Source organism: Anticarsia gemmatalis, chromosome 18 (assembly GCF_050436995.1).
Source record: "Anticarsia gemmatalis isolate Benzon Research Colony breed Stoneville strain chromosome 18, ilAntGemm2 primary, whole genome shotgun sequence".
Lineage (NCBI taxonomy): Eukaryota > Metazoa > Arthropoda > Insecta > Lepidoptera > Erebidae > Anticarsia > Anticarsia gemmatalis.
In genome coordinates this window covers 8,510,939-8,526,823 of record NC_134762.1, presented here as the reverse complement: position 1 = coordinate 8,526,823, position 15,885 = coordinate 8,510,939, and the positions used below count along the sequence as shown (strand labels likewise).

Below are 15,885 nucleotides of genomic sequence, written 5' to 3'. Positions count from 1 at the left end.
TGTTAATATACAATATTTATGATAGGCAATCAGGCATCTTTAGTAATTACAATTTAAAACTATTTTTTGTGAGAGCGGTCATACTTTCTCTCTTCCTGACTATTCGTCCCATATGGTGACGGGGTCAACCTTCCTTACACTCTTCCTCCACTTCGACCTATCCTTACGTCTTCTTAAACCTCTCATGCCTTCATCTATAACTAGTAAGATTCATTATGTAATCTTAGAACTACTATTGAAGATCATACGAAAGAAAATACCTACACCTGTGATTTGTCAACAACAAAAGAAGTAATTGCCAGCGTGTTAAAAAAGTCAGTTACGTTTTGTTTCATAAAACTGTCACACATACTTTCTATCACATTTTAATATCTGCCTATATAATTACAGAGAGGTGAAAACAAAACCACAAAGACCACCGAGGTGCCTCCCACGCCCGCGCTCGTTCGACAAGGCACGGAGACGTTGCGACGAGAACGACCGCAAAGTCAACTCATCGGACCGAAAGACGTAAGTACCAATAAACACATGCTTACACACACAAAAACACGCTACAATGCTTGGTACACTTTACATTGTTGTTTAGATTACTTGAAAAGAAATAATTCAGGGATTATTTAAAATGTTAACACCGTTATTTAAAACTGTTTTACACCTCAAGCCTAGTTGTAAATTCAGAAAATTATATAAATTATTATTTTCTGTTTATTTAGCTGTTATCCTACTTTCTTATTGAATTATTTGGCCTCGTGTAGAGTAACAAGGCGGTATTACTTTTATCTTCATGGACTATAGTGAAGATCTTCGTTTAAGGTGCTGTTTAAAGCACGGAGACGCTCAGCTCGATTACCAGTATATAGTGCATATTTGGAACTAAGCAGTATATAGTCAATATTTGGAATGCCCATTTTTGATGTTAGTAGAAAAGATTGCTATAGAGAGTGTTATTTAAGAAAACTTTTCTTTGGAGCAGATTCAGCCAAAATAATGGGGCAACGCGTCGATCAAATCATGCTTCTAAATAAATCCTAATATCTTAATTTCACACACCACTGAAACTTTTAACTTTCATATAAAACAGTTAGAACGCTCACTTATATCAAACAAACACACGTATTAATATACTTCTAACAATGTCAAATGTTGTCCAATTAATCGATGGTGATGGATAAGTCAAATGTGTTAATGTTATATGTTTTTTATAATTGTGTCTAAAATGTGTCTGTTTGTGTCCGTCACATGGTCAATGTGGACATACTAATATTCATGGTTAACATATTCAATGCTCTTTAAAATCTCCAAAAAATATAAAGCTTCAAGAGATCATTGGCTATAATAGCGATCCAAAATTATAGGTCCTTTTTTTATTGGGCGATAATGATGTAGCTACCAAGGTATATTTTGTTAGTTGTGTATTAAAATACATCAGTCACAGAAAACAGTTGTATTTGCCCCACATCTGTATATATTTCAGGTCCCATTTAACTTCTCATATTATGATGTATTATTGCCTAGACTCTCCAAAATTGATGACCCGAGCTTTTCCACTTGATAAGAAAGAAATTAGTATCAATTATTTTCATAGTTGAGAGTAATTTACTCTTTAAAAACTCTCCAAAAAACTTACTACTTGCTGAATTCAATCTCTGTACTTATCAGAATCTTTAAACCTAAATCATCAAAGCCCAAATTCCCAATCAAAAACGACTACAGTCTATCGTATAACCCTAGTATATTCGCATTGAACATGTTAACACTATCGTTGTCACTAACCCGTGACGCTCCCGCACGCAGCTGCGCGGCGCCTGCGGCGTGCCCGTCTCCATGCGCGCGCAGCACATGCCTGTGAGTCTATCACTACATCATTTATATTAGCATTTAATGTAGAACATAGTCTACTAAGTATCCTTTCGTACTATCCTCTCATACATCTCTCTATCTTTATTGTACATTAAAATTAAAATTTAATGTACTACATACATACACTACTAAGTCTCTCGTATACATTGATTGCTATTCATTCACTAGTATTATTTGTCTTCTTGTAATAGAATGTGCTATTCTTTTTCTTTCAACTTACTGTATCTTGGTGATCGTTTTCCGTAAACCTTTCTTTATACTCAACATTGAAGACAATTTTATTTGCATTTTTTGTAGTAATAATTTTCTTGTGTTGGTCCTTTCGAAAATCTTATTGTGGCTTTTCCATTTTTTTTCCTTTCTTTCTGTCTTCTTCCTAGTAAACCTTCATACTTGACCTATTTCCGTAGTATCTTGAATTTAGTTGAACTCTACATTGAAGACATTTTGATTTGCATTTTCTCTAGTAGTTCTTTTGTGTGTCCTTTCGAAAATATTGATGTCGCTTTTCCCTTTCATCCCCTTCTTTCTCTCTTCTTCTTAGTAAACCTTCATACCTTATTACCTGACTTATTTCCGTAGTATCTTTCATTTAGTTACCTACTTCTGTTTTATATTCTGTCGTCTTAGTTATTTCTTTTTTTACTCCTAACACAACAGGTAAGTTGAATAAGTTTACAAATGTCGCACTTATTTTTATTTGTTACATGTTGAGTATCGTTAACTGCAGATGTAACTTCAAAAATATATTATATTTGCTGGTTTTTTTTTTTAATATTTATGTTATACTCATAACTGTGGTGGAAAGGTATTCCTCGTTACATGTTTTAACATTATCATTAAGTAATAACTCTTGTACTAATTAGTAAACAAAACATGTTTTTTAATATATTTTCACATTACACTAGTTATTGTAGTACATAGCGTCGTTGCGACTTTAAGATCTCTTATGTGTAAAAACCAATTTTAGAAGAAAATTGATAAAAACCGCCTACTGAAAAAAATATAATGAAATGAAACGAAACAAAAAATATGAGTATCGGCTACAAGAATTATTGCAAGAACATTAGAGATATTGAATTTACTTTATAATCTACGATAGAGGCGTCGTATACACACGAGAGTTTTTGCATTCGATGGAGCATACAATGTCGACTGGCGCAAAAATGTTTTTTTTGGCAAAAATGACACAGGTCTTAAAGTCGCAACGACGAATTAGCTTTCTTTCATCTACAGAAGTAAAAAAAATATTTAAATAATATCACTTGTAGAACCTTAGAGACCTATTTATCTCACGTACTTTATCTATAACATAAAAATATTAACATGCTGTGTGTATATGTTAGTGTGACGTATTTCAGCCGCCGACGAGTCGTCCCTACTCCATAGCGGGCGCGTCGCAGTTGAGAGGGAACGGACGACCCACCTCCGGACCTGCGCACAGGCCTGCACCACGTACGTACAAATAAATTATATTTTACTGACTTCTCACTGGTCGTGTCGGTTATTCGTCCCACTGGGCTATGAGAGTGACGGATTAGAGGGTATACCTGTGTATTGTGCACACACTTGGATACTCTAAACAATGTCCTGAATCATTGCCTGTTAAGAATGGAACTTGCCGCCGTAGTTTAATACTGGTTAAGAGGCCGTCATTTGAATATTTGAATATTCTTCTATTTTATTAATATTAAATTATGTTACATTGTTTATGTTTATGAAAATGTATCTTGTGATTATAACATCGGTCAGAATTTATCGAATTCAAAAGAATCCTAAATCATCATCATCATTTGCAGCTTATTTCGCACTTTGCATTGCAGAGCATAAGCGTCTAGTCACATCCCTGTGTCATTCGTGAAGGCTCTTCTTTTAAAACGTCTTGAACACTGCAAATAAGACTAACAATATTGTTGATTGCTACAATTTTCCGAATTAAATTAAATATTTTCTATATAATGTTTGTTACAGAGGTGGCAGTAGTGGACCAGCCACGACCGGCATCAGGCGAGGCGCGAGTATCGGCGTTACCGCGACCCTCCCGCCTGCCCGCACCACGACGCGCGCTACGGTAAACTACAAACTCTAAACTATAATTATAATTACTACATTTTAGGTATAGATTTACACAATGATTGTAAGTTTAACCCGGTTTCTGAGGTCCATTTAACGGTAGTTTATCTATTCAGTAGCGTTTAAACTCATACAAAAGAAAACGGTATTAAATACCGCTAAATGTACTCAGAAACATGGCATAAGGCACGTGTGGTTCCGCGAATCATAATGATACTAATGCAATCGAGATATAATATTGTCTATGTTCTAAAAAGTTTCATTATCTGTCTGTTGCGTACACGTGCACCGCTAAACTACGTACTCATTTTAAACTAATATAAGGAGAAACACACTTTTTGTCTGTCATTTATAATTCGCTTTCTGCGTCTATAAATCATCATTATTGGCATTAATAAACAATCTAAAACGTAAAGATGATTGTTCTTAATTATGGCCATCGTCCAAAATAAATGAGTCAGTCTTTAAAATTTGTACTAATCTCACAAAGTCCACTATACCAATTACATCAATGATTTATCGCCAAGACCTAAAACATGTCTATGACGAACATTTCGTCAGTACATTATTAGAAATGATGTTTAAATTATGCAATACAACTCATGTGTTATTATATTTAGAAATAATGCATACGTCAAACTTATAATTAGTAAGCCACGAGGATTATTACGTAGATAGCTCCCACGTGGAATGATCTTACTTATTTTTTACTATGTCAATTATACTATTATCATAAAAAGATATCGATCAATGTGACGTCATATTTTATGGAAAGCAACTAATTAAAGACATAGTTATATTAACATGCGTATTGGAATTGCGAAATAGTAACTTCAGGCTATATTTTTCCATCGCTACGTAATTTTTAGAAATAATATCAGTTCTTGAACTGATTTTAAAAGAGGTGTTTAATTCAACCGTTTTTTTACCGCATCTGTATAATCGTCAAAATTATTCCCCCATTCAAGTTATTGGACGATGGAAAAATCTTCTCGAAGGCGAGTAAAACTAATTAATATTAACATCACGGTACTAACTAATCATTATTCCACAGGCCGCCATCAGTGTACTCAGTTGCACCAACAGCTGACTACGACCACTACTGACATCTAGCGTGCTGTGCCAACATACTGGGGCGGGGCCCCAGCGCACACAACTAAATACAAAAAACTAATGTGACTGAACAACGGTGACTAAAACACCTTAATACATAGAAAAAAAAAAGATAGAACAAATTGGCTTTTACTAAATTTTTAATAACAAATTTTATTGGTAATGTTTTACCCAGTAAGTATTCTTATTACTAGTATTTGACCAAACGCGTGTTGAGAATGCGGAGACAATAATTTGTGAACATTTATGTGGACGATATTTTGAGATTCTGTAATTTATTGTACATGTCGTCATGATCGTTTCCATTTCTGAATGTGTCGCTGTCTTTATTTGCTATGTCTTACGTTTTAATTTATAAACATCAAACACAATGTAATTTTATTTTCGGCATACAAAATTTTTCCCGAGAAAATTTTGCTAATGTCTTTCAATAGAGGCGGGAAATTACCTTTTCAGATAGTGAAAAGCTGCTTAATTTCGACCTCTTACTTTTGTACTATGTATTTTATATAAATTGTCATCGATCAATGCTCTCTCGCACCTTTCTCATTTGATGAATGAAGCTCAAAATTGTAACATTTCTATCTAAATCATGATTTGGTACAAAGACATACAAATTAAGATATTATTCCTATATTATTTACAAATTTAGTGAGTAGTGTATCAAATGTTGGTTTAGTAATTTATTTCATAGTAAGATTTTTGCATTTCGTTTCATATTAGAGATTGTAATCGTTTAGGGACATGTAATTTAATTCTTCACGCTTTAGATATAAAATTGTATACTTACTATTATTATTAACGTTCCCTGTATACTACCATGTAATATAGAAAGTGGTCTTCACGGCACATTTGACACCATTTGTAATAAAACGATAAACACAAAAATATAATCAAAATTTTACGCCAATTTGTATCTCACAATCACATTAAAACGCACAAAATTTATGTAATGTATATTTATAAATACATTCTGTTGTATATTCTGTAAATTTTCCGTATCGCTGTACTTTTAAAAGCTTAAGTATCCAATCCTCTGCTTCCTGTAACTTGTATATCAATAATAAATAAAATATAACATATCGGAATTTAAGAGACTTGTAACCGACGTATATATTAACTTTGTTTAAATGCTTTATATGTATTTTTGTTATAAATGTTAATGTTTGTACATCGATGTTTTCCGGCCAAATTACAGTATTGTGAGCAAAGTTACAATCAGCAATAAATGGTTGCGCCGTGACATTATAATTGTATATTTTGTAAACAGCATTATATATGTACAGGGTTGTTTGATTTTAAAGTCTACGTGCATATGTGTGCTCCTGTATCCCGCTCTCATTGTGTGCGTGTGACGTGTACGTATACATACGTGACGTCACCGCACTCTTTGTTTAACACGTCGTGCCTTATTTAGGTAGTCTAAGGGATTTTGTTTTCATTTTCTAATAAAAAAAACTATGTATTTAATGCTTTGTTTTATTCGACCTTACCATGTAGGAAAAAAAATGTTAAGGAGGTATATATCTGGATCTTTACTGCTGATTAGATTAACAAAACGTACGATTAGTAAGTATTGGTAGTTAAAAGCCATTAATTTATAGAATCAAGCAGATGCTAATTTCAGGCATGAGTACTAGGTACCCTGATAATACACTTCCTATAAATAGAGTGCAAGATTAAAAACATTTCATTGACCATTGAGATGAGCGTCTCCCATGTAAGTGTTTATTTTTAGTGACGCTTTTATAATTACACCTTGGGCTTAAGTTAAGAAATCTATATAAGCTGAGTAAACCGTTTTCAAGTCTGTTTATTTTGGACAGCCATCGAAATGGAAAACTACACAGAGTACTTCTGACCATGCCTAGAAGGGGCGAATACGCGGCGAATCACGTCTATTCTTTCGCGTGTTACCTACCAAGATCTTTGCCGCCCACAAATCGCGACGTCAAGCTTCGCGCGAAGCTCACGACGGCTCGCATGTGGACGGAACGTTCGCGCGAAAGAATCGCGGCGAATTCGCCTCTTGGACAAGGTCCGAAAACGCCCGCAGCCATAAAAATGACTAGGAATCACTGCAGGTGCTCAAAATGTCGTTTATTAATTTCGCACTTTATTTACCTTCATTCCCATTTACCTATTATTTAATATACCTAAGTACCTACCTCTTTTCCTCGTATACATAGACAGTACCTACATATTGAGAAAATTTGTGATGTCGCTAGTCGCTTATGAAAAGTTATCAAAACAAAAGGAATTTAGAAAAATACCTCAAGAACTATTACAAAATTACACACGTTCTAATAAATATAAAAAAAGATCTTCAGATTGCTGACACAGTTCAGCAGTCGGTAAGCGGCTAGGCCATAACCTACGAGGTAGTTATTTGAACATTGGAGATTAACGGGTCACTACAAAAGGCTACCAAAAAAATACGGCACTCGAGTAAAAAATGCAAGTATAACTACGTTAACAACTTCATATATCAAATATACGTAGTATGTGCGTAAACATGATGTTCAATAACAACTTTAGTACTATCCCATTTGTAACTGAAATGTACACCCGCCAAATTTTGCCAAGACAAGAAAGTAAAAGGTAAGGCGGGCGTGATTTTCTGAGGGTAGGGTACACAGAATTGAAAAAAGTGGCTTTCTGAAAGACAAAAAGTTTTCATAAAAAAAATGGCCCCCCTAGCTGAACAGGCAAAATATTTCGACAAACTAAATAAATTAACTATCGTACAAAACAAAGAAAATCAGGCGTTAAAAGGTTTTGTGTTCAGTGTTTAGTTTAGTGTTTAGAAAAGTTAATTTATTACAATTTACAAGTTTAGTTGTAAGTAAAAATACATTATTTTGTTAGGTAGGTACATATTAGAGAAGACAACACATTAAGCATCATATTAGTCAAGAGACAACAAGATATAAAAACTTAAATGAACAGATACTCGATAAGTATACAACGGGTCAAATTTAACACTAAATGGGGCCTGATTTTTCGCTTGTTCCTATTATATTCGTAGGTTATTCAAATCACTCCAATTCACATTAGAAACTTACAAATAATATCTTCGATACGGAAAATGCTCTCAGTGTTGCAATAGCAAAATAGACGTGACTCTGAATCGGACCGACTTTTACGACGCTAGCGCCCAACTGTCACCTTGACTTTAGTTGTGTGTGTGTGTGAACGATATCGCACGTTACGTTATGTGAGTGTGCGACGTCGTGAGTGCTGTCTACGAGTAATTTTTGCTTTTTACCTTTTTATTTTTATAAATAACCGATGTAGACGAAGTGATTAGTAATGTAATAACCTCAAGTGATAAGAATTGTGATATATCGATGAAATGGCTCTTAATATACGCAGTGTTTTCATCTACTATGTGATCCCGTGCAATAACTCGTCACTTCGGTTGTTTGTCAATGACGTCTGCGTTTAGCGCAGCAAAAAGTGGAATTTTAGTTTGATTGTGACAAGTAGTGCAAACATAAATAATACAAATCGTGTCAATAGATAAGTGATCGTAAAATGGATGAGTGTCTTCTCCACTGGAACGTTCTTTTATCAACTGGGGCCAACAGAGGTGGCTCATGAAGAAAGGGTTAGTTTACCTGTTTATGTTTACTTTATATGTCGTACACATCTGTGATTATACATGTAACGTCTATTTATATCCAAATTACGGCATCGTTGCGAAAGTTGGATGTATCCTTAATTAAGAGTTATAGGTTATAAGGTACAATAGTTGTTTGTTGACTCACAGTGGCTTAATTATTATATAATTAATTTTGGGTATAATTTTTAGTGTATCAGTACTTACCATAAATGCGGATGCAGTTACTACTATGTATTGAGGCTGGGATGTGTTATTTTTCTTTTGTTACTTTCTCTTATCCATGGAGTGAAGGGAGTGAGTGGGACGGCTATATGACTGTTTGTGTATGAGTGAGAGAGATGGTGCTCTACAGGGCAAGTTGTATGGCCATGTTTAGATATCCAATACATGAAAACTTTACTTTTGCTGTTATACTTTTTTGTGGGAAAATCATTGAAGTGTAGAAGTAACTATAGGCTGTATGTAGTTGTTGAATTAATTTGTATTTATGTTTGAGCATAACAGCAATATAATATTTAAATTGCTAATAGACTGCAAGTAATAAAAGTACAGTTAGTTTGGTTGTTAATGACAATTTGTCATAACATTGTTATTATATTGCTGTCTGTACAATATTGTATGTTATATCACATATCAGCACAATTAATAAATGCTATGTTGGTATAAATAAATGCATAATAAGGGTAGTTTGGTAAACAGCCACTAATTACCTACTGTTTTAAACAGCTGATTTTAATTTTACAAGAATTTAAATGTTTATTGATGATACTGAATCAACAGTAACACTTTTAAATATTGTTTAATTTAATACTTATACATTAATATTGACTATATGGTAAAAAGTACCTAGGTGCTTTATAATATTAATTAAAATATCAAACATACCTATAAAGGAAAATGAAATATGAATTGCTAATGTAGGTATATTTACTAGGTAATAACTCACACCTACTCCTCTACTACTAAGTTAAATTATATGATATTTTCAGATTATTACTTCAATTACAACCGGAAAAAAACTATTGTTTAAAAAATTTTTAAACTTTAAGCGCTCACCTACTTACTACTGTTGAAAAGTATGACTTTTCAGTAGTCAAAACTAAATTGTTACGTAGTATATATATGTATTATACACATGCTTAGAAACCTGAAAAATCGAGGTACATACTTAACATAATAACAAACATAAAAAGTAAATAAAGAATCTCTACAGCCATAGCAATATTTGTGATATCTAGAACTACCAAGCGATTATTATATATTCATACACACATAATAATATAATAAATGCATGCACTTATTTGGATAGGTATATTATAATTAACCAGCATATTAAATAACTTCTTTGAATTAAACATTTACATGTAATTTGCATACTAAACTTGTTGAGTTTCATTTTAGAAAATATTAAATTACTGTGACCATATTATACATAGGTAATATCAGATCTAGTTTTTATGAAGGTAGCAGATAATGAGTGCTAAAGGATGTTAGTCCACTTAAATCTCCACAGTTTCTTATGAAAGAAATAATAAAATTAAATATATATACCTAAGTAATTCTCTGCAATTCCATCTGGGTATCTATATTCATGATAGATAAATGTTTTGTAGTGGCACACTTTAGACTGCCTACCTAACTGCAAAAGTTTTACTTTGTAAACTTTTAAAAATATTTTTATTAAAAGTTATACCTACCTAGGCCTAAACATCATTAACTACCTAGATTCCTATGAGTTAACATCAATTCAATATTCACTTACCATAAGTTCCTCTTACCAAATACCAGAAATAGTATCCTAATCATCATTATTTTGATAGGTACTTTTGAACCATTACAAAACAGAGTAATAATATCTACCTAATAATAATAACAAACAGTATCCTCGTGTTTTGATAAACTCAGACAGAATAATTAATTGAAATCGTAACTCAGTACCTTGTTAAATTATGTCTTATATAAATCAATAGATACATATTTAATAGAAACTACAACATAATTATTTAAATAAGTTTCTCTTCTATAGAGATTCCTATATAAAATATTATCTAAAACTGACATGCAAATATGGAAAATAACTTGATATACTTACTTACATATAAAATATGTGTGTGTCTTAACCTGGTTGATGTTAAAATACACATTAGAAAAACTAATATCATAAAATAATTGCTATTCCAAAGAGCTCTTTAAACTAAGAACTAAAATCTGAAACTACACAACTGGGTGAAATGATTTTATATACCTAGTAACATGTATATGTCAATGCCTAGTACATATTAAAACCTTAAACAGAAACTCTACTATCATAAAAATAACATGAAAAAATTACTAGCACTTACTTTTGCTATGTGGCACATTGATAACGAGAATATAAATAGTTAACTAGGTCTATTTTACCACTAACACCACAGTAATGATAAGAATATCACAAGCATAGCCATAAATAGTATTTTATATCGATTATGTAACACATAACAATTAGTTTGCCTAAAAATGTGAAAAAGATATAATATATCTAGGCAAATCTAAGGAATTGTATTTACCTAATTTATTAAATATTTCTGGCAGCTCATACTCATGTGATTCCAAACTAAGCAAAACTTGTACTATGGTAAATCAGACAACTGATAAACATAATTATATTATATTATACTACATATTTATTTAATCAAAGAACATATAATTATTATAAACCTGGAAAGAGGAAAACATTATAAGTTCCTGTGCAAAATTGATTTACAGTTATCTTAAGTACTCATTTCTGATGTTTTAATATACCATCATACTGTGTAATATTCTACATAGCAGATGAAACATATGAGTTCAGTTTAAAATAATTAAAAGTTTACTTTTACAAGTAAGTTATAGAAAATTTGGTTGCTCAAATAATTCTGACTCTACCTCTAAGTCTACTCACTTACAAACTAATATGCTGGATACTTACCTTTAAGGAAGAATTAAATTAAGAGCAATATTTATAACCTTGAAACAAATGATCTTGAATTTGATAACCTCATGCATGCAAATGCAAAACCTACATCATTATTATGATATAAAATAAACATTAAATCACCTGTCAATAATAACTTAGTATCTAATGGAATAATTTATGGTGTTAATTAATTACCATGTTGTAACACGACATTAAAACACCTTGAGAACAGGTACAGTCAGCATAAACTTGCTGCATGCATGGTTGTATACTAAACATACTTTATCCACTTGCATTATATGCAGAAATATTAAGTAAATTACTTTTCTCCGTTTCCCATTAATATATGTGTCTGTTATTATTTCCTTGTGCAGCATTTTTATGCAAAATATGTATAGATAGAGCATATGTTATAATGTGAAATTACTAGCAAGTATGTGTCAACTTGAACTTTGGCCTACTGGTTCCAATCAATTAGTTGTAAAGATCTTTAGTTGGCCCGGTAGATTGTGGTTCCTAAGGTGAAGTTATACAGTTTATTTTAATTCCCTTTGTAGAAAATTATTGGTATAACACATGTTGTAAATACTGTGTTATGTTTTAAAATTTGACATCAACTGAGTTATTAATCAGCTAATTACATATTCATAAATTACATACATTTACCTATTAATATATTCTGCAGCAGCAATAAAATTGACACTAAAATTGGCATAGTTAGATACAACAATAATAACAGCTATACTGTATACACTATTACTTAGTGCTGAAAATATAGGTAATACTGTCGAGTTCCTTACATAATCTTCAAAACAAATATATTATCTTCTTGATATGAAATCTTTACTATTACATACAGATAATATTGGTCTTTACTATCTCTGAGATATTGTCAGATTACTATACAAATTATTATAAAGTGGTCTCTAGATTCACCAAATGGTTTGTGCTTATAAATTATAAGCTCTGGTTACTTACTATAGTTCAATGAACTTGTTGTGAACAAGTACTAGGTACTTCCTTGTGTGTATATTTTGAAAGTAGTTTTTGTCTTTTTACGTATCATATCATATTTATGTTAAGAAATAATATTTTTGTTTGAAGGACTTATCAAAGATAAATAAAAAAAATATGTTGGTAGGTATGCAATTTAATAATCAAGGATTAATCAAATATTAATTGCTGAACAAATGGCACAGGGATTAATCATATTGGAGCTAAATGTAAATAAGTAGGTATTAAGACACACTTACACTATAGTATAACTCATCACACTTGTTACTTCTTTTTTTACCATTAAATTGTGTAAACCATACAAAATATATTAATATTTAATACTTACTTAAGTAATGTTTGCTACTATTTACTTATTTAAGTAATTGAGTTCATGACACTAGAGAATGAAAAACATTGATTGTAATAATCATAAGTGAATCACAATTTGTCTCATGGGTTTAACTTTATTTAAAAAAAAAAGTTTATATTCTTTGTAATTAAATCATAAATAAGACCATTCTAGAATAAAGTACTAATTTCATTTATCAAGCATAATTAGTGTTGCCAACAGAGTTAATTTTAGGTAACACTAATTGTATATATACACATAAGAGATTTTTGACAAGTTATAGTGTCTCAAATGATTGTAAATCATGCAGCTTAAATTTGCATACAATCAACAATATAAAACTAAAGTTTTCTTATTCTAATTAGCAATATTATAATCTTATATTTCTCTATAAAATTACTGTCATAATTCTACAATGCAACCTTGCTACAATACTTATTATGATTTAGTATTCAATTCAAACATTTTCCTTATTCTCAAGACAGAAATAATAACCATGGTATTGTTATTACTGTTTATTACTCTACAATACAAACATTATTATCAAAACATCCCAATAAATATAATAATTTATACCAAAGTGACTGTTGTCTCACACACCCATGGCTAAACTGCTAAACCATTTTAGATAGGAAGGTAACAAAGTAGAAATCTAAAATATTATAGAGAGATTGTGTTCTAAAAAATGATGAACACGTCATATTTACAAACATAGTGTAGAACAATATATCAGCTTTTTCAACTGCACTGCAATGATATACTTCCCTATTCAGCAAGAAGATTTTGTACTTATAATCCAAGTACAAAATGTTCTTGCTGAAGACTAAAAGTTTATAGGTAGTTTTGACAATCAAACATTTTTGATGGATTTATAAACTATCCAAGTACAAGCATCTAGAGCCAATTCGCCCATCAAATAAATAATAGATCTGCCAAAATATTTGTTTAAAATGTTTTTCTATTGATCCCAAAACCTGTTTACAATAATTCAATCATCAATAACACTACCTTGTACAGTTTCCTTACTGCCAAAATGCCATAGCTTTATGCATCAGTATGTACCAGTTCACCTTGACCCTACCAAGAGCCACTGTGTCAAGGGCTTTCCTTTAAAGGACTTGATTTACTTGTCTTGTATATCAACCAGTGAGGGGCCTTTGAAGAAGGTCTATAGAAATATTTTCTTTTAAATGTTTATTGTGCTTATTCACCTGTTTCAAAGTTTATAGTGAATACTTCAGGCTGTTTTGTTGATGTGGGTAGATGAATATTGTATGGCTGGTTTTTGGCGCGTGTATTGGTCGCCATATTGCTATTATTGTTATAGAGTGTTGTTTGTCCATTTTGAATGAGGAACAAGTTTGTGTGGACCACAGATATTTTGTTTTCTTTTTCTGAAGCACTATTGTGACTAAATGCTTTCTTTAAATGATAATCAAGGTATCAATGACCAATTTTGGCAAAGATCGTGTTGTGACATAGGTTTTTTTAAATTATTAAGTAAGTAAATAAGACCTTTTAAGGTCTATAGAAATGTTACTTAATGTTTTTGTGCTTATTCACCTGTTCTGAATTGTTCAGTGTCCATGGTAGTTTGTTCAATGTGGGTAGATGAAGATTGTATGGCAGATTTTTGGCGCGTGTCGTGGTCGCTATGTTGCTATTATTGCACAGGGTGTTGTTTGTCCCTTTTGAATGTGGAACAAGTTTGTGTGGACCACAAATAATTTGTTTTGAGTCTGAGAAACTCTTGTGACAAGATCTTTTAAAATAAGTACTTCATAACCAAGAAATTAAGTTCTATTTTTCGCATGGGACTGCTTAGAGAGTAGTTTTAAATTAAATTAAATTTATAATATTTATCAAGGTAATATTTCAATCTTAACAGGATATATTTCAATAGAGTAACATTTAAGTTGATACTGTACATTTATAAATGCCATTTTAGAAAAGGCGATTACTAAGAATAATTAAGAAGAATGATAATGACATCTATTTATTTAAAATGCGTAGGTATTCCATAATTGATAAGAACAAGGTTTATCAATTTATGATTAGCTTATACTACCTAAACGATTTTTATTTATAATTTATGAATACTCTGATACGACTTATTACTATTAATCACTTAGGTATTATTATATTAGTATTTTCATTGTACTTTTCAAAGGGTAAAGATTTAAAAAATATTTGAAAAGCTATCAAAACTGCTTTCTAATTTTCATCGTGAAATCAGGTAGGTACAAAATTAACAAAGTTCCTAATATCCTATCATTCAGTTCATAAATCACGAAGATACAGTTTCTACCGTGGAACATGTGTTTAAATCGTAGCAAAGTAAGTATAAACTAACGTTTTGCCGTCGATACCCAATAATGGCGGGCAATTAAATTAATCGTAGTTGCGCACGCGCCGATCTTGTAACAAGCTCGTTATCGGACTTTTACGATTGGTCGACTCTTAATTCCTTCTCCTAAAAACAATATACATAGTCGAGTAAATGCAAGTTTACGGCTTCAGATAATATTTCGAAGTATCAATAGGTCGACACAGAAGGTTGATTGTGCAATATACCTACCTAAATGAATGTCTCTCCACTGCATTATTGTATGTAAATAAGTATGCTTAATGTTTAAATGTTGTATTATCAAAAACTTTTGTTAAAATAATTCGTCACAGTCATCTTGTACTTACACATTTTTATCAAAGAAAGATAATAGATAAGATAATAGGACATCACAGACATTTTTACTAGTTATCCGTAAAGTTGAAAAGACAATGAGGGAAATCTACTTTTACGTAAGTCCATAACTAACCGGTAGCGGACATCGGACCACCCGGCTTTGTTTGTTTTTGTGCCGTCTAACTAGCCGGATTAAAAGATCTGCCACACCCTCCCTAGCCCTTCCCTACTCCGAGCGGCGCGGGGAGCAT

General features: G+C 31.8%; 2 protein-coding genes across 6 annotated transcripts in view; both read left to right on the top strand.

Annotated features, from left to right (window-relative positions):
• LOC142980439 (uncharacterized) overlaps positions 1-6,516 on the top strand; it is a 44,555-nt gene extending 38,039 nt beyond the window's left edge. Inside the window, exons 11-15 of one of the 4 annotated variants that reach the window (XM_076125819.1) lie at positions 391-510; positions 1,795-1,845; positions 3,222-3,315; positions 3,832-3,931; positions 4,988-6,516. In XM_076125819.1, coding sequence (XP_075981934.1) covers positions 391-510; positions 1,795-1,845; positions 3,222-3,315; positions 3,832-3,931; positions 4,988-5,039 — 417 coding nt within the window. In that variant the 3' untranslated portion in view covers positions 5,040-6,516. Of the gene's footprint in view, positions 1-390; positions 511-1,794; positions 1,846-3,206; positions 3,316-3,831; positions 3,932-4,987 lie in introns of all 4 variants that reach the window. The other 3 variants (XM_076125818.1, XM_076125821.1, XM_076125820.1) reach the window with 3 other exon arrangements.
• A 1,716-nt stretch (positions 6,517-8,232) lies between these two features.
• The window catches only part of LOC142980625 (uncharacterized), a 224,501-nt gene continuing 216,848 nt past the window's right edge, over positions 8,233-15,885 (top strand). For both annotated transcript variants that reach the window (XM_076126115.1, XM_076126114.1), the window contains exon 1: positions 8,233-8,656. In XM_076126115.1, the coding sequence (XP_075982230.1) occupies positions 8,646-8,656 (11 nt within the window). In that variant the 5' untranslated portion in view covers positions 8,233-8,645. The remainder of the gene's footprint in view (positions 8,657-15,885) is intronic.